This window comes from Osmerus eperlanus, chromosome 17 (genome assembly GCF_963692335.1).
Source record: "Osmerus eperlanus chromosome 17, fOsmEpe2.1, whole genome shotgun sequence".
NCBI lineage: Eukaryota > Metazoa > Chordata > Actinopteri > Osmeriformes > Osmeridae > Osmerus > Osmerus eperlanus.
The window spans coordinates 7,852,807-7,871,950 of NC_085034.1; the positions used below are offsets into that span (position 1 = coordinate 7,852,807).

At 49.1% G+C, this 19,144-nt stretch overlaps 1 protein-coding gene across 2 annotated transcripts in view; it reads right to left on the reverse strand.

Annotated features, from left to right (window-relative positions):
• tmem178bb (transmembrane protein 178Bb) overlaps positions 1-19,144 on the reverse strand; it is a 43,225-nt gene that overhangs the window by 18,613 nt on the left and 5,468 nt on the right. For both annotated transcript variants that reach the window (XM_062482734.1, XM_062482735.1), the window contains exon 3: positions 8,732-8,845. In XM_062482734.1, the coding sequence (XP_062338718.1) occupies positions 8,732-8,845 (114 nt within the window). The remainder of the gene's footprint in view (positions 1-8,731; positions 8,846-19,144) is intronic.

Consider the following 19,144-nt stretch of genomic DNA (forward strand, 5'->3'; position numbering starts at 1 on the left):
GAGTCATCGAGTGGTTTAGCGCAAACGATTATATTCCAAATGCACCGCCGAAGACATTGTGAGGATTCCATGAAATTACACTTTTAAATCATTTTAATTCCCCTTTTTTGAACTCACTGCTCTTATTTAGTTTAACATATCAGTAACTTGCCCACACCAAACCATTAATGTATTAAATCATATCCTACTACGGTATAGCTAATTTACTGTATCGTAGGCTATCCAACAGAAAATAGTAATCGGTCTCACCAATTTAATTTGCAGGCTGATCAGCATCGATACACATTCACATTAATACTTCATCTAAATCATCGTGTACACTGGGTCACAATGCTGTCATTTAACCAAATTCAATCTCATAAATTGTACATCGGAGGAATTTAGCATACAATCCATCGTTCACTGGCTGAAGAGGCTCAAAAAGCCAGTCATCGATTACGCACAGAGCGGAGAGACTGTGAGGGAGAGACCTAGGCACAACAGTCATGCCGTGCCGTAGCAAACATGATGTGCTCCCTCATGCAAAGCCACCATTAGAATATGAACAACGCTGCTGTTACTCAGGATAAATCCTTTCAACTAGAGTAGTCTTACTGCCTGAATACACACAGACACACACACACACACACAAAAAAAGGAAAAGCCTTGAGACAATTCGAGTTGAAAGGATTATCTGCAGTAACAGCAGTGGTGTTCTTCCTCTGCTTCGTCCATCATCACCCTTCTGGTGAATATTTCCCCAAAAGTTGAACTGTGGGTATGGAAATATCATAGACGAAGACATCACAGTCATAAGGTTTTTTTAAAGGTTCACACCATAAGGGTGCACACTCGAAGAGTTTCTTCAATTTGGAAAAACATCGTTTTCCTTTTTTGAATAAATCCAGACGGAGCGATTAAGCAGACGTCATTAAGTTTCCCCCACTGGAGCAATAAATGAGCTCCGTCCACACACCAGCAGGCCCTCTAATCCAGGCCTGTCCCCGAGGACGTGGTCGGCGGTGGCAACAGAACCTCAGGCCACCTCCGGTAGGTCAGGAACCCTTCCCCTCCTCCTCTCTCTGGTCTGGGGAGGTAAAAGACAGACGGATTGTAGCTCGGGGATACTTGCCAGAAGTTCTCAGGGCACTATGGGTAATTTTCAGATGACACACTCACGGTGGGGGGTGGGGTGTGGGTGAAAGACTCCACCACTCATGGGTATGCATCAGCTCTCCCCCCCCAACCCCCCCCCCAACCTCTTGCTCTGCCTACAGTGATGCCAGGCCGGCTGTCTGGGTGGTGACGATGATTGCAATTTTAAGGTTTAGCTTGTCCAATGTTTATTTATTTATCGCCGGTTCCTAGTTCCCCATGAATATTAATGGGACACCACTCACTGTGGACTCTTCTAAGGGAGTCTCATCTCACTCTGCTACAGCAAGTTGACATCTTGCCCCATAAAAGTTTACAGCCCACAAACTACAAGTCCGGCAACAGTTCTCACCCAACCCTCTGAAGTAAATCCTGTACGCTTTTTTTTGTGTACCGCTTCTTAAGCGAAACAGGACTAAGATTTGTAATAGCGATAACTTTGTCCCCGACTCTTTGCTTTGTTGATCAAATCGGTTTCAGGCACCCAAATGTGGAAATAGCCGAAGGCTTACCAAAAGACTTTGCCAAGCATTGGCATTTGACCTTTTGGCCCAACAGCTGGAACCATAGCTACTGTGTGGCACTGTGGCTGGATGGGGTCATTCCCTGCCCTGTGGGCCCGGTCCTGCTCACGTTTCCAGCCAGAGGCCGAGGGAGCACGTCCCTACCTTTATCCAGTTAGCCTGAACCGTGGACAGAGCAGGGCTGTGCATGGATGAGTCAGCAACAATTCCTAGGGGTGGGGTGGGGGGGTCAGGACTAAGGGGGGTGGTGGACCAGTGCCGACTGACCTTTGGATTCACTCCCATTCCCAGAGCGGCGAGGCGAGTCTGAATAATGTAAGAGAAGTGATTACTTGGACTCCTGTAAACGTATTGGTGGCGAGTGTTGTTGCAAACAAACCCACAGTCTCACAGAGAACTCCATCACACTTAGGTGAAATCATTTTGCAGCCGGGGGAAGTCTCTTCGGCCCTGTCCACAACGTGGGTCTTATTTGTTCAAGTTATTCCATCGATCGCCGCTATCCCAACATTTGGACAGCACTTTGTCCATATTAGACGCCCCCACACAGCCTTTCACCCCATGCACCCCCCCCCCTTTCGGGTTGGTGCCATCACTTTAGAAACAAGGCGGGGCAATTAGGCCTATCAGCTCCTTAAGACCCGCCCTGTCAACGATAAGCCTGCGGCTTAATCTGCTCATTAAACAATTTATTTGTAGTAGGAGAATGTGGGAGGGGAATCAATGCTGCTGCAGCCACTGCTTTGAGGATTAGACATGAGCCGTCACTCCGAGGCAGCTTTCCCCCAGCTTCAGAGGGAGGAGGGGGTGGGGAGAGGGGGGGGGTGGGGAGAGGGGGGGGGTGGGGAGAGGGGATGAGAAACATAGGATGAGGTGGGGGAGAAGGAGGTTGGGGGGGGGTGAGGTGCCAGAAAACGCTGAAGAAGACATCTGCGCCATAGTGGCTGGGGGGTTGGAGCACCGTGTAAATGCAAATGATACTCTGCGATGGAGGGGGGGGGGGGGGCAGGGGGAAATCGATGGGTGTTCATAAGACCCGCCCTGACCTCTAGCAAAAAGGTTGTTTTGCTCCCCTCACATACAGTATCTGCAGACAAGAGATTACGTCGAGACCAAAAAAATAAAACACATATGCACAAACAGACACTTTCTGTTCTCCTTGCCAAGGCATTTCCTTTTTAACTGCAGACCTCAAGTAGCACACTGCCATGGGACAAATCACCTCCTCTATCCAAAAGCATTTTTTTTTTTTTTTTTTTTTTTGCCAGACCTTTCCGTTTGGGCTCGAAGACGAGGGGGTCTCACTGGTCGACGATGCTGCCCCCGCGCCAGACGCTTGGCTTTGGGACCCCTGGAACGCAAAGTCCTGCCGTCCAGCCCAGTGATGAATCACTGCCCCCCCGCGGGCGTGGTGGTCACACGGGCGTGGTGGTCACACGGGCGCAACAAACTGATTCCAAGCTCATCCAGAGGGCTTGGAATGCATGTGTGTAATGAGGTGCATCGATCCAAGAGCGTCCGCTATGTGTGCCTCCAGGGGGGGCTATTTGCCTCCACCCCACCCCCCTTAATTAGGCTTGATTGTACTTTCCATCAATCACTCCCAAACAAGGGGGGGATTGAATCCGTTCTGCAAGGTCTGCTTCTCTTTCTTCAGTCACAGGCTTTCAGTGAGTGTGTGTGTGTGCTTATTTGTGTGTGCTTATTTGTGTGAGGTTTCCTGTCAATCACCAGCCTCCACCCTAGGTCTAAAAATGGAAACATACCTACTTTCCAGCTAATTAATATCGCCATGATTATCTCGGTTTTGCATAATTCTTTCACATCAGACAGAAACGCATTCGGAAGACGCAGAGCCTTCCCCCTCTATAAAACGACACACCCTGACATGTTCATTACGTGGAGGATATGCTGCAGGCGTTAGCAAAACAACCGCGTGGAAAACTGAACTCATGTCCCACAGGTAGACGGCATGTGCGTAACGAGCGGATGAGACTCTGTGGCCTGTTACACGTTAGAAAGAAATGCACGGCAAACCTTTCAAATGCCATGTCCATGTGCACATCGAACGTCTGACGACATCTCCTCAGGGGTCAACCTGGCACGATGTAGCTTACAAGGTCACTTGTGCAATATTAATGAGCTCTGGGTCCCCATTGGCTGGCTCTGTGGTGTAACGTTGCATTAGGTAACAGCAAAACCAATTGGGAGCCTCCAAAGTCCGAATCATCTAGTGTTTCGCCCCCCCTCCTCCTCCCCCCTCAGACACCTCCCCTCCCCTCCTCCTCCTCCTCCTCCCCCCCTCAGACACCTCCCCTCCCTCCTCCTCCTCCTCCTCCTCCCCCCCTCAGACACCTCCCCTCCCTCCTCCTCCTCCTCCTCCTCCCCCCCTCAGACACCTCCCCTCCCTCCTCCTCCTCCTCCTCCTCCCCCCCTCAGACACCTCCCCCTCCCTCCTCCTCCTCCTCCCCCCCTCAGACACCTCCCTCCCTCCTCCCCCTCCCCCTCCCCCTCCCCCTCCCCCTCCCCCTCCTCCTCCTCCTCCTCCTCCTCCTCCTCCTCCCCCTACTCCCCTCCTCCCCCTCCTCCCCTCCTCCCTCCTCCCCTCCTCCCCCTCCTCCCCCTCCTCCTCCCCCTCCTCCTCCCCCTCCTCCCCTCAGACACCTCCCTCCCTCTCTGCCCCTTCATGGTCTGGAGAGGAAAAGAAAGGACATTAATACTTAAAGGGGCGAGCGCAAGCGATAGTCAGTTGAAATTGAATCAGAAAGCCCAACTTGCTGACCTCAGGGGAAACCTGCTAATGTGGTGCTAATAATATCTTGTTTCGTTCGATTTCCCTGACGGGCCTCCATCTCGGAGAACTGGGAGTGAAGAACGAGAGAGAGAGCGCGAGAGCAAAGGAGGAACCCAAAGGCATTGTTGTGAAGATGTCGGAGGCTCTAATGAATGTGCACGCTCCCTGTAAGGGGAAGGCTGAGGGGAGGTGTGCAGGGCGCTGATGAGTTGATGTCCTGCTTAGTTGGATGGGGTTTATGATGGGGGGGGGGTGTGTGTGGGTGTGTGTGTGTGGGGGGGGGGAGGGGGCTCGATTCCTCCTCACTCTCTCAAATGTCTTCATTTCACTCTTTCTCTCTCTCTCAATCCGTTCCCTCTCGCATCTCTCCGTTTCCCTCCCTCGCTCTTTCTCTATCGTCACTGCCATCTCGGCTCAGGCACGTTAGCATGGCAACAGTGCAAATGTCAGCCCTGGATGGCGAACGTCTCAAGGCTATTTCTGAATCCAGTAATCAGGATGGAAATGGACAAATCTATGGCGCCGGCAGCCATTGGTAATCACAGGAGCCGGAAAGCATTTTAGACGCAGGACACGTCGGAACGCACGGAACCTGAAACCTTCTCTGTCTCCGTTCGGCAGAGCCATCCTGCTCCCCATTCAATTAGATATCGGCACATTTGAACTCTGGTATGTGTAAGCGATCGTGCCTCGACGTTGTGTTCGGTCATCTTGCGCGTGTGGCTCCCTGACAGCCTCCGCCAATCAGCTGCCACGGTAAAAGTGCGGGGACGCAAGGTGCGGTTCCACTACAGCGGCGAGCTGCCAACGCCACAGATGGAAGGTGGTCGTAACGGCGCTGGTGACACCAGTATGAGGTCGCTCTTGGCAAGAGGGGGAGCGAGGGGTTGAGCGGGTGGTGGTGGTGGGTGGGGGGGGGTTGTATTGGAGAGGAGTGCGAGGGATCCGAGATGAGTCACGGTGAGGTGGCACCTTCCCCACCCACCGCCGGCCCCCGTCCTGCTGTCGACCCCCAGCTGTGCAGGGGTCTGCCTGCCGCCGCCGTGACGTTCTAAGTCACACCACCCCCCCCCCCCACCCCGAATGGGCTGACAACCGCTGCCGCCACAGGTTCCTGTAGGAAACCATCTGACGGGGTCTTTAGCCGGATCTATCTGGACAGGCTAGCCCATAGGCGGTGGCGGGGCCATAAGATCAAAGGACGCGCGTTCGAGGTAGCGCGAAAGAGCGAGGGAGACGAGAGGGAGAGAGTAGGAGAGAGGAGAGAGTAGGAGAGAGGGAGAGTAGGAGAGAGAGGGAGAGAGGAGAGAGTAGGAGAGAGGGAGAGTAGGAGAGAGAGGGAGGAGAGTAGGAGAGGAGGGAGAGAGTAGGAGAGAGGGAGAGAGGAGAGAGTAGGAGAGAGAGGGAGAGAGTAGGAGAGAGGGAGAGAGTAGGAAAGAGGGAGAGAGTGGGAGAGGGAGAGAGAGGATATGCATAACCAGCTCGGCGGGTTGAAAGCTGCGACCCTACACAGCAGTTACAGCTTTCGAGGCGATGCTGCTTCTTCTTCTACTTCTTCTCCCCCATCAGGCAAATCCCCGTCACGGGTAGACTTCTTCTAAGTATATAGACCCGCTCGCCTCTAATCTTTGGAACTACAGTCAGTTACGCGAGTGCGCGGACTGTAGCCCCCCCCCCCGCCCCCCCTCCCTTTTGATGTAGCTTAATCCCTCTTACAAAGTTACATTGCCTCAATACTTTCTACCCTCCCACCTCTCACCCTCACCCAGAAAAAAAAGCGAAACTCAAGCACTGCGTAGCTTTGACTGGATGTGGGGGTTGTGTGTGTGTGTGTGTGTGTGTGTGTAGGGGCGGCCGGGGTCTGATGTATACCCTCAACAGTTGCTTTGATGTTCAGACGTAATAGGAAAAGTGTTTTCTTTCATGACTTTTTCTGCGATCGCCTCTATCTGGCCTCTTTGACTGGCAGAAACAAATGAGTATCATGTTCATCTTTATGACTTTGAACTACTGCTGATGTCATTCTGCACACTCCTCTCTCCACGTAGCCCGAGAGCGGCTGAGAAATTGTCAGGCCTGCCTGAGCTCAATTTCATGCACTTCGTGTAATCAAGATCAGGTTGTCATGCAAACACTGCCAGGGCTTTCCTGGAAACAATAACACATACACACGCACGCAAACACACACACACACACACAACACACAACACACACTCACTGACCTGTCCAAACAATTTGAATTTGGGCCTGCTAGCTAATTGCCTCAGCATTGACCAAACGGTGTTTCTCAATAACGGCCTATCAAGCCCTGTGAGTGTGTGTGCATGTATTTTTGTGTGTCTGCGCAAGTGACAGTTAGTGTGTGTGTATGATGGCTACCCAGTTGTACTCCCGTATTAACAGGTCACTCCACACCCCCTGGATTAATATGGGACCCACTGGCCCCTCATCGATTAGCCTGGGAGCTGATATGCAGGGCAGGGGGCCAGTTTATTTGCCCTTTCGGTTTTCTTTTTCGGTGCTTTTTCACACCCGACACAGAACGACAGGGCAACCATCAGGGGGATATACTTATCAGTGATGGAGCGGGTTTGTGGATGCAGCCAGTAATAGGTACCTCAACACAGGAGGCAGTGGAGATGACCTTCACTGGCAGGAGCCTGAGTGGCCGTGTGTTCCAGGGTGCCATCTCTGGGTCTGGAGATTAAACGGATACTCAAACACAAGCCCTTTGTTCTATATTGATACTGTATGCACACAGGACTCCAGGAGCCCCGCCCCTGAAATCGATTCCCCCTTCAAAACGGCTCCACGCTAGACAAGTTTCTTTTTCATTCCCGACCCCTCCCCCTTTGTCTTTCGTCGGGAGGTGAGAACGGTGTAGCCGGGGGATTGTTCGAGTCAGAAGAGCCCCTGGTGTATGTAACGTATGTTTATGGGGCCGAGTTGGTCTTAATGCATCGCCCCTGAACCGCCGAGCATGGAGGCACGCCATTCACTGATTTATCCAGCTCCAGACACTGGGTGCTGAGTAAAAAAAAAAAAAAAAAAACTTTACCGAATACATTTCTGACTTGCATAAAGCATGTATTTTTCATCACGGTTTCCTTGACGGCGATGAGTGCTTTTGAAACGGCTCTCTCGAGGGGGGGTGGCAAAGGAACAGTAAGTGAAAGAGGTGGAAAAGGGCAGAGATAGAGACAGAGAAAGAAGGGGGGGAGAGAGGGAAAGAGAGGGGGAGGAAGATAAAGGAAGATGGGGCTGAGAGACTTTCCCTCACTTTGCAGCCCGGCCGAGTGAGAACGAGTGACAGTTTGGGGCCATGGCATGCCCTACAGCCTAAAACGGCTGGCCACACCCCCCCCCCCCTACACACTCCCGCCATCTCTCTTCCTGTGACCCCCCCCCCTTACTCTGAGCAATGGTACCTGACAGGTACAGCGTGGACCTATCCCTGCAGTTGGGATGCCGACCGCAGTCCTACATTTGAGTCCAAATATGCAGACACATTAGCTCTCCACTTATCTATAATTGGCCAGACTACATCAGAAAGCTCGGTTTGTCTTGAGAGCGTTGGAGAGGTATTCTGTGTACCCGACTGGAAAAACAATTTTCTGACTAAACTGCCTACCTGAATTTCCCCTGTCAAAATGTAGAGAATTTGCGTAATTGACTTACACAGTAGTGCAACCTTAGTTTTAACAGTTTTCGAAAATGTGATCCAAAACTTCTGCTCACAGCTCCATGACTAACTATCCATCCACCGAATAAAGAGGTTATATTTTCGCAGCAGTGTCTATTTTCCCTCTGTGGCACAGCGTTCCAATGCGGAGCCAAATTGGGGGAACAATGCAAATTAAAAGCTAGGCAGAGTTCTCCACTTGGAATGAGCAGCAGATCAGATCCGTTGGTAAACTGGAGCCCAAGGGAAGAACAACAGTGAAATGTGATTGCTCTTTGTTGGTGTTGTTAACGCAGTTTCAGTAAACAGCAGGGATGCTCAAGAGACACAGAGAGAGAGATCAATCAAATATGATTGTTGGAAAAACGAACCACTTGTGAAAGAGGGAACTTGTAGCTCCGAACAAGAACATTCAGACCCGCAAGCCTTGCCCATAGCCGGCATGCATCCAGTTTGGAGACAAAACTGGATTTTGCGATGTGTAAATCGCAACACGTATTGTGTTTGTTTTCATAGAAATATTGGGGCGGTAAATGTGTGATCCGGCTCAAAGCAGCCGAGGGCAGAAAGTGGGTTGGTTTGATGGGGAACACTTACGTAAGGAGTGCCACTCGTCCTGGCGGATGGTTTTGGTGATGTTGTAGGACAGGTTCTTAGGTATTGTCGCCGAGGAGTAATGGTACTTGATGTAGGAGCACCGCACAAGTGAACCTGCAGAGAGAGAGAGAGAGGCAGAGGCAGAGAGAGAGAGGCAGAGAGAGAGAGAGAGAGAGGCAGAGAGAGAGAGAGGCAGAGAGAGAGAGAGGCAGAGAGAGAGAGAGGCAGAGAGAGAGAGAGGCAGAGAGAGAGGCAGAGAGAGAGAGGCAGAGAGAGAGAGGCAGAGAGAGAGAGGCAGAGAGAGAGAGGCAGAGAGAGAGAGAGAGAGAGAGAGAGAGAGAGAGAGAGAGAGAGAGAGAGAGAGAGAGAGAGAGAGAGAGAGAGAGAGAGAGAGAGAGAGAGAGAGAGAGAGAGAGAGAGAGAGTTATAGTGACAGCGTTTATTCTGGATCATTACCTGTGAGTGGGTGTAATCTTAGAACCAAATGACAGGAACACAGAGGTGGAAGGAGTCCATCTTTGTGTGCTCAAACCGCGAGGCCCAACCGTGGTTATTTCTGTCGTCTCTTATTGAGTAATCATGTCTTTGCTGTCATGAGACAATGGAATGTCAAAATCCTATTGTACAAAGCCCATTGTGTTGGCAGGGTACGTCCACATTCACATAATGGAACGACTTTTTTCTCTGTGACATCCCACTTTTCAGACGGAACAATTCCTTCATCAAAAAGCTCATAACCAATCAGTTTGGGAAGCTATTCAAGTTTTTTAATTAACGATGGCTTCGTGGATTCTATCAAGGAATTTAAGTGTTCCTTCAACGACTGCTAAGTAGGTTTCCAACCATGTCGTTACATTCAGCTGGTTTTTTGTCCAAGATAAAGAGAAACTTGCAAATTGATAAAGCAGCATAATTCCTCCACTATTAAAAATGGTGACAGCACTGAAACAGAATCAGGGTTCATTCCATGTGAACAATGACCTTTGACCCTCTGGCTTCTCTTGACCACCTGACTGCCAGGTGCAGAGCAGGAAGAGGTTTCTCTCAACTGACACAGCAAAAAAAAAAAAAGGCAGCCATTTTCTCCAGAGCTCGTCTGAACTCTGAGGACTGCGCTGACTCTTGACAGCAGAGGCCTCTGAGCCTATTATTCAGTGTTAGTGGAGCTCTGCGAGAGGGACAATTTGTAGCTGCCTCTCTTCTCTTCCGCCGCGACTCCCCAGCCCCACCTCCCTTGGGAGACGACTCCCCACCTCACCTAGCGCCCCGGGTAGAGAACACGCTCAAAGCTACACGAGCTCCCTCGTCATCACTTCACCTTTCCTCAAAAGTAACTTCCTCTCTTTCTTCCCTTTCTCTGTCCGTGTTTTTTTTTCTTCTCTCCCTCTGTTGCATTGTTTCCCCTGCATTGCAACGCAACACAACGGGGCCAGGGCTCTCCCGTTTCATTCCCTGGACACGGTTCTGTGTTGATTTCCCATTTTGATAACGCCACAAATGGCGTTTCCTCATCATGAGAGCGTAATCTGCGCGCCGGCGAGAGATCGAGTTGGGTTCCTCTCTGACACTATTATGACTTGTCCGCTCTAATCATCTCCAGCAAGGCATTTGGAAGTGTGCGTTTGTGTGTGTGTGTGTGGGGGGGGAGCATTTGTTGTGTTTGTGTGTGCGTGAACGAGGTGAGTGGAAATGGGGGGGGGGGGGGGGGAGGGTGCTGAAAATTGCATTACGGCAGTCTGGTGAGACTTGCACTGCGCAAACATAGTGACACGGATAACACCCCCATCTTCTCTTTGTTGTGAAGCGTCAGACTCACTCATCTCCACACACACACACACAGACACCACAAGGGACCTCAACAACGACAATTGTAATTATCTGTTCATGACCATCTCTCCATCTGTTCCGCCCCAGAGACACAGCAGCCCCCCCACTGCTCAGAGAGAGATGTATTGACTGATAACCCCATGATGCATTTCCTGATAATATGGGCGACAGCAGATCTGGGACTGGCTCTTATATCCTCATAGAGAGACACGGTTAGAATTCCAAACCAGGAAGGCACAGCAGTGTTGCATCATTGCCTTCAGGGAACAGCATACAAAACATCACACACACTTCCAGGAACATGCCTTGAACGTCCAAACGATTGAGGGCAACCCTAGTCCTGTTTCATGACATCACGATCCTGGCATTAGTTCATCAATAACTGTCAAATGCAACCCCAGTCCTTTTACCGATGGTTGCCTCAAGACACGCACAATATCTCCAGCCCAAACAGGAGCTGTGGCCAATCTGACAGTATTCGGGGCCCTACTCTCATCGAATACATCTCTGCCAGAACAATGTCGTCCCTGTGGCTTTCGAGAAACCTTAGCACTGGGTCTTCCTCGGTAAACGGAGGCAGTGAGGCAGCAGCGATCTTTCTTCCATGGTGAACAGTGAAGCTGAAGTCGATATGGATCTCCCTGATGGTCTGTGGGTGCCCAAGAGTTCTGTGGGTGCCCAAGAGTGCTGGAGGCTTTTCAAATGGGACGATAAAAACTTGGGAGTGGAGTGAAAGGAGAGCTCGTCGCTGGAAACAGGCGACGGGGGCTCAATTACCCAGCCAGGGGCCTCATTTGAACATGGCTCCGCGGTCGTTCCTCGAGGTGCTCTCTCGCTCCATCCTCATTTCGAATGGGCTCCTGAAAGGGGTTTCCACTATTGCCATGTTGGAGGGAAAAGCCGTAGAGGTTTAAGCGGAGAGCGATGCGTAATGGGTGAATGGCGATCAAAGGCCTTTTAGTTCCGATCGTGGTTCATCATCTGGCGATTTTCTTGTGTCATCTCTATTGGCTTACGGCCGGGATTGTTTTACTGCTTTATGCTGATTGAGCTTGAAGGTGAGGTCTTCCGGAGTACTGTTCGAGAACGGGGGGACAAGCACACCGCAAGCACCTTGGAACAAACAAACCGTTCACAGACCTGAGGTTTGTGAACGCAGCCCCATTCCTAACACCTTTCACCGACTGGCCACAGTTCATTTGAACACAGCGGGACTGAGGGGAACCGAGGAGAAGACAAGAAAGGACTCAGGAGAAACCAAAGCTCTAACGTGATCCCCAGAAGATTGAAACAGTTTGTTCGGTGTGTCCGCCCTCTTTTATAGGACGCCAGAAGCTTACACCTTCTGAGAATCTGTCAAGTCTCAGGGATCCCCCACTCGGTGTCTTCCTCCACCGCTAGACACAGACAGGGCCCATTCTCACGAGTGGCAGGAAGAGTCGTCTCCTTGATGTTCCCTCTCTGTGATGACAGACTTTGTACCCACCACACTTTGTTTACCTGTGCGTGCCCGGGCAGAATACTGCTACGCTGCTTGCACGACTTAAGGATTCATGCCACTCTTCGAGAAATAAGCCGTCTTTTTTCTAGGATGTGAAGCCTCCGTAATGCACCTGGGTCTGGCCCAAGGATGAGCAAGCAAATGAAGGTGCCACAACTTCTCCTTTGACAGGCTGAATGGATGTTTGAACCGGCATTATCTCAAGGGCATTTTCTCCTGTTTTCCCCAGGATTCAGAACAGTGATTGTCTGAGGCCTGCGCGACTGCTCGACCGCTTACCAAAATAAACCGTCCAATTCGCCACACTTGCTTATGCAGGTCTACTGCGCTTCCATCTAAACCCGCAGACGCCGGCGAATCATCACAAAATTAATCAACCAAGAGCCTCTTTATTTCCCAAAGACTGTCTGTAATGACGAGATTTAAGTGACTTGTTGTTTCCCCTGCTACAATTTTTTAAATAAAAAAGGAGGCTTAACTCACTGCGTAACCAAGCAGGTGAAATCGCTGCAGTGTAGCTTGACAATTTCTCCACAGGGACACACTAAGGCAGAAAAAAACCCCGAAAGAACTTCAGTTTCTTTTTGCCTACTGTTCCTTTTATTCCTCTCTCTAATACTCAAGTCAAGAATATCGGGTTTAGCGTCTGGTAGCGGAGCCGCATATGTGTGTTCTGCTACTCTGAACGCTTGGCAATAGGTTGTCTGTGGAGACGAGCTCCCATGTGCGGGAGGTAGAAAAAGTCAGCCGTCTCTGTCTTTGATATTGACCAAGCCTGATTCTCGGTGCCATGTTCACATTACACGCAGCGCGGATCAATTAAATTTGAATCGATTGTAGAAAATGGACACGACTCGTGCAGGGAGTGTAGTGTGAAGGCATGGGGGGGGGGACGGGGGACTGTACATTCGGTGAGTCGCACAATTCCCTCTCAGTGTCCAACAATCACACAAAGCTAATGGATACTTCCAGCCTTAAGGTCCTGTGAGACCATCAGCTGGCACCCATTGACTCCAGCACTCATGTCACAAAGCAACAAGAATGGGTTCACTACCAAACAGACACATGTTGCAAGATGTTTACTAATGTAACATTAACATACTAACCACCCTAATGGGATTTGATCCTTCTATAGAACTTTTAGCATTCTGTAGCCTCCATGATATTGTACAAATACGACAACCAAATGTCTAAAAGCAAAATGCCTAAACAGGTTCAGGCTACATTTCCAGACATCTTCAAATGTAGCCTATTCAGCCCTCAGGTAATCCAGTCCAATCATTTAAATATTTATAGAGGGATGAGGCATAGTACAATTGACCCGCTGTACAGACCCACTTCCGTTCTGACAAACATTCGCCTGTGGATATGCACTCATGTATTCACAGCAAAACAAAAGTCACTTTGTCAGGGTCACTGAAGACACGGGTGACACCGAAACAAAACAAGGGGAACAGCCCTCCCCCCTGCGGTGAGCACCATGTACATCCAGTGTTGACATTGTCAGGGGTCAGCATGCTGTACTGGATAATAACACAAGAGCTACGCCTAAGTCCCTTCCTCGCATTCATTACATCGCTTCCATTCATTTCAATGGATCGTTAGAGAAACACTGTGTTGTTGTGTGGTTGAACGGATCCTCAGCTTCCAACTTGAACACCCTAAGGTGCTGAGAAATATGTCCCAAAGTAAAAGTACATATTCCCAAAACCTGTCGATTACCATCCAACTGTGGTTCTCTGGTAATGTTTACAGTTTTGACCTCAACTGAACAGTTTACATACATAAAGAAGAAAACAGAAGTCCATATATTTGGGCGATGCAGTTGTCTGTGAAGCGGGAGGGGAGATCGGGAACGAGAGTCAATCGGAAGCGCGGCCCGGCCGATACGTTACAATATCCCTCCCCATCCATCAACATCCGCCGCTCTCCGCCTCGCCATGCGCCAAAGCTGTATTGCACTTTAGCTGTTTTATTTCTCCGCGTGGGAGTGCCACATTAGTCACCATTACTCCACCTCCGCTTGTCGCCGTACGACTTCACGACGACACCAGGAGATGACCAAGCCCAAACCTCAGGTCTCGTGGTGGGGTGTAGCTTACAAACTTGCTCCAAAACGCCATAATGTGTTTCTGCCATTATATAGTATAGCAATTACATTCTCAAAGTCTCCAAGGCATTAAAGGAAAACAGTGTTACTACCAATTTTAATTTAAAGTTAATACCAAAGGGTATTTTGCCTTATTTTCTTTCTTCCAAAAACACAACTCTTGCACAATGACAAAACAAATCAAAGAGCTTTAGATATGGGTATTTGGTCTTTGTACAGGGCTTTCTATCCAAGAAATAAGACTCCAGAAGGAAAAAATATATATCTCACTCACAATGCACTCTGTTAAATTGTTTATCGATTTCCTAAATCTGTCAGGATTTGGACAGAAAATGAGGCGGTGTTGAAAAAAAAGTAGATGATTCCTTTCTGACGGAAAAAGCATAAACCCCGTCTTTTTTTCATCAACACACTTCCTGGCAGATAATGAGGAACATGCTGGAAGTTAAAAGTTGTCTGCGAAATCAGTCAGTCGTGTCCCTCTCTCTGCCTCTCTTTCCCTCTCAATCCTTCTCCTTCTGACAGTGTCTCTTCCCAGCTCTCACGACATCGCTAGCAGGCTAATAACCCCGAAATGCAATAACACAATGACTGATTCTTTCCAGGGGATAGCTAGTGAGAACAACAGACATAAGCGCCTAGTGGCCTTCTCTTAAAAAGTGTCAAGTTTTGAGCTCCGACAGCGCCATTGGTTGTCCGGGCCTTTGCAATGTTTGGGATGGGGTTTCTAACGTGTAGTAATACGCCATGCAGGGAAATTCACATGGGTGTGATGTAGTAGGTCAATATAAATACAGAGCCAGCTGCGTGGCCCAGCTTCATTTGTGCCCGTGGCAGAAGACGCTCGGAAGGTTCCCTGCCTGATGGGTGGTCCTGCCACAGTTCAAGCCCCGGCCTTGTTAGTTCCTGACCTAATTCATCTGTCGTGTGTATCCCTCCCCCCCCATTCAGTCCCATTGTGGGCGATGTCTGCCATCATCGTTAGGAGGGGCAGGGGGGGAGCAGTGTTGAGTTGGAGAACGCAGGCCCGGCTATACTCAGCCACATGCGATCACAGAGGGCCATCTGGTGTGTCACATTGTTCCTATCATTATCCACCACGCCGCGTCCCTGGCGAAAGAGACACTGAGCGAGTATTGCTGCGCGAGAATCGATGCCGTCGCCGCTCTTTGAGTGACAGGCTGGCGTCGCGAGGGGTACAGGAAGCGGGAGGTGAGGTCATGGATGGCTAATCGTCGCTGTTGTCGAGGTAGCTGCACAGACACTGATAACGCAGATCATGTACATCAGGCACACACAAAAGCTGCTTACCACACAAGAATTCCGTCAATAAACACTAGTATCTTTGATGCATGCACAAGATAAATGAGATGGACTGTGATGAAATATTGATGCGGAGGGCTCAGTGGAAGGCCGCCAGAAGTCCTTCCCAACTTTTAATTTCCACAAATACAAATCATCCAATAAATCCAACCATGATGAGAATGTATAGTTAAGTGGTTCAATATCTCTGCTGATCCTCATTTAGACAGTTTACACCCACTGCTGGGTTGATCCGAAGTGGGACCAACGGGGAGGTTACAGTTGTATTGAGGTTAGACTGATGTAGGAACAACATACAAGGTTGTATATTGGCATACAATTCTCTTATTCCGGTTTCTCCATCCTGGTGAAATATTGCTAAACGTAAATACATGATAAGCTATGTTTGTTGTCAAGCCCAGCTGAATGGTCAAAATCAAATAAATTCCACATTCCGATGTACTTCAGTCTTGAGCTGATCACAGGGACGTCCATTGTTTGAGACTCGACATCCACACGAATGGAACCTTGATGAATCCGTCCCCTCATTTAGCTGCCCTAATTCCACCTCACACTGGGACGAAAGCGCCACTTCCTCGATAATCTCCAATCAGAGAGCAGGAAGCTGGCGCCCCCGCTCCTGTGAATCCCAGCAGGGGCTCATCAGGGCCTCATCGGCGTCCCGCTACGCGGCGCCAACGACAGCTCTCAAAGACGTAATCCACGACTCCCAAAAATAGACGCTTCATATTCCGAGCGCGATTTTTGTACAAAATGGCATCACCGCTGAACAGGGGGCGGAGGTGAAGTTCCAACAAAGCTTTGGGTTTTTTAGTCACTTGACACAACAGGGACAAATGGGGGGGAGGTAATATTGTTATCCGCAGAAATGAAGCCGATACCAGCAAAAAGAGGCCATTACCATATGTGTGCTGATCTAATCAGGAAAAAAAACGGACGAGGACGATTGTAATTATACAGATACAAACAAATCTTTTTGTGTCCCCGGCAACTTTCTGCAACTCTGAATACCTCAGCAGGCAAAAGACGGTGGTAATGCGCCGGAGGATGCTGTCTGCCAACTCCACGCTCATCACCCAGCCTTTCAAAACCATGTCCCATTATAGGCACTTATATACCAGATTTATTTATAAATATGTCATCGTTATTATTTCAATCGATTATGTTTAACACATTTTCATTGCCAGTCCTCCAGTGTTTAACCTGAGTGTGTGTGTGTTTGTGTAGGTGTGTGTGTGTGTGTGTGTGTGTGTGGTGGGGGGGGGGGGAGGGGGGGTGTTGATGAGGAGAAACTAGAACAACAGTTAACCCTCGTGCTGCCTTCGGGTCACATGACCCAAAGGTTCACAACGAACCATCGTTGTGTTTACCCAATTTCACCCAATACAAAAACAAATACAAATAATTTTCTTTTAACCATTGCAATGTGGGGGGTCTGAGACAGCCCGACAGTTAAAAGAAAATGCTTCACTTTGTTTTTGTATGAGGTAAATTTGTCGCAATACGACAGTGGGTCACAATGACTGATGGGTCAGAATGACCCGAAGATAACACAAGGGTTAAGAGCTACTGGAACCCATCTCTGTTTCACCATCCATAAGAATGGCATTTTTTTCTATAAATACTAACACTTGTGATGTGTTTCTATTGACGAAACAGGCTGGCCAGTTGGGGATAGGAGGAGAGGGCTAGTCTTTCCAGACTAAAACAAGATATGGAGCAGTACAGTAACAAAGGAATGGAAGCAAGTTGTCTACCTCCCTTTCTCCCCTTTTTCGTGGTTTTGTGGTCGAATGTAGTCCTTCGGTATGCTTCAGATCTCATGCGTTTTCTATTTGCTACAGGGACCATCGAGATTGATTGAATGGAAGTGGATTGAATGTGCCGTCCTCGGACACAAAGAGAACGCCTGGGCTTCTCCTCCTCGAGAGTGAAAGAAGGTCAGAAGAGAAGAAAAGGGGAGAAGCGCAAGATGACAACGCCGTTCGAAAACGGGCCGCTCCACCAAGGCCATTCTGGTTTCCACATGCTCCAAGCGATGCAATGGAGCGTCTGGCAGGAACAGCGGAGAACTGAAGCTTCAAGGCCAGCGTGGTGACCTATCGGAGAGTGAACGGGGTAGGTCATCCAGCAGGGAAACGGGAAGGACGTTTGGATTGTCAGAGGCGGGCCTCCTTCGATGATCATGATGTAGGTACAACATGTCAGTGTGTGGTTGTTTTGATCCAGTAATACCAATAGATTTTTTAGAGCCACAATTTAAGGTTAGATTAAGACCAAAAGCCCAGAATCCCGTAATCCTCTTTTGTAGATAGACTGTGGGTTTATTTTGGTTGGGGTGCTTCGCCTAAAACTACCATTGCAAGAGATGACTTGAGCCCCAGTATTACAGCTGCAAACAAGGCTTGTGGCTGTAAAATGTAACCCCCCCCCCTTCCACACACACACACACACACACACACACACACCATCCACACACACACACAGAGTTACATGAATAAACCAAATATAACCACTTCCTGCTGTCACTGCACAAGGGTGTGTAACTTGGGGGGGGGGGGGGGGACTTCTCCTAGTCTGTAGATACGGTGGTGTAGGCCCCCCCCCCCTACAATGAGCAAGCAGCCATCTGTAACCGAGGGCCTTAAATCTCTCCCCTGGGTTGCTGTGGAGGGGAGTGATGACGGATTGATTACAGCTTGGAGTCTCTCCCCCGCCACTGATGGATACCCTCCATGTTTCTCCACACCTCCTCATAGAGGACAAACTCTGGCCGTCATCTGTGAAATATCCGCCCGTCGCTTTAGGTTTTCCTACCAGTAAAGCATCTGGGCCCTCCCGAGACCAGAACCTGCTCTACAGCACTGACTGTCATGGCTGCCATCACCTGAATCTCTCTCCTTCTGTGAGAAACGCTTGGTCATTCCCATGCTGTCAACCCGGTGGCCATTTTGTTAAGATAGGGAGCCATTTTAACGCTTTTCATGTGACTTAATATATTAATATATGATATTGAAATACTAAAAGACTGGCCCCGTATCATTCAAACCAAGCGTAACCTTGAAAAGATGGAGTGACAAGGGGAGTTTAGAGAAAATCTACCTCTTCGTTATATCTGAAAAGGAGAGAGCTGATAATACAGATGTTATATTTTAACTTCACATTCTACAATATCTGTCAAGAGGCCAATTGATTGTCGATGTATTGTCAGGGTGTGAGCAGTCAGAACAGGCTGAAGAGATTAAAAAAGAGGATCAGAAGAAGTTACAGAAGACTCCAGGAGAAGGCTTTCATCACAGCAGGTTGCTGTACCGTCTGAAATTGGAGAACTAGTCACCCGTCCTATTGAATTGAACATGCTGAGTCAAGGTGTTTTTTTTCTGCTTTGGGAATTAAATGTCAGAGCTGGCCCTTAGGTATGGGCAACCTTTACTTTAGGAAGTCCAAGTAGGGACACAAATATAAAATGGCCCAGGACCAATGAAGCATACCTTTAACAAGGTGAAATGCAAAAACAGTGCCTACATGCTTTTTGTTGTGTGTGTATTTATTTTATTTTATTTTTTTAGGCAATTGATTGCGAGTTAACAATTAAAATCCTGTACATTCCTGTCCTGGGACTATATACTCGAGTCAAAAATATCCTACAATA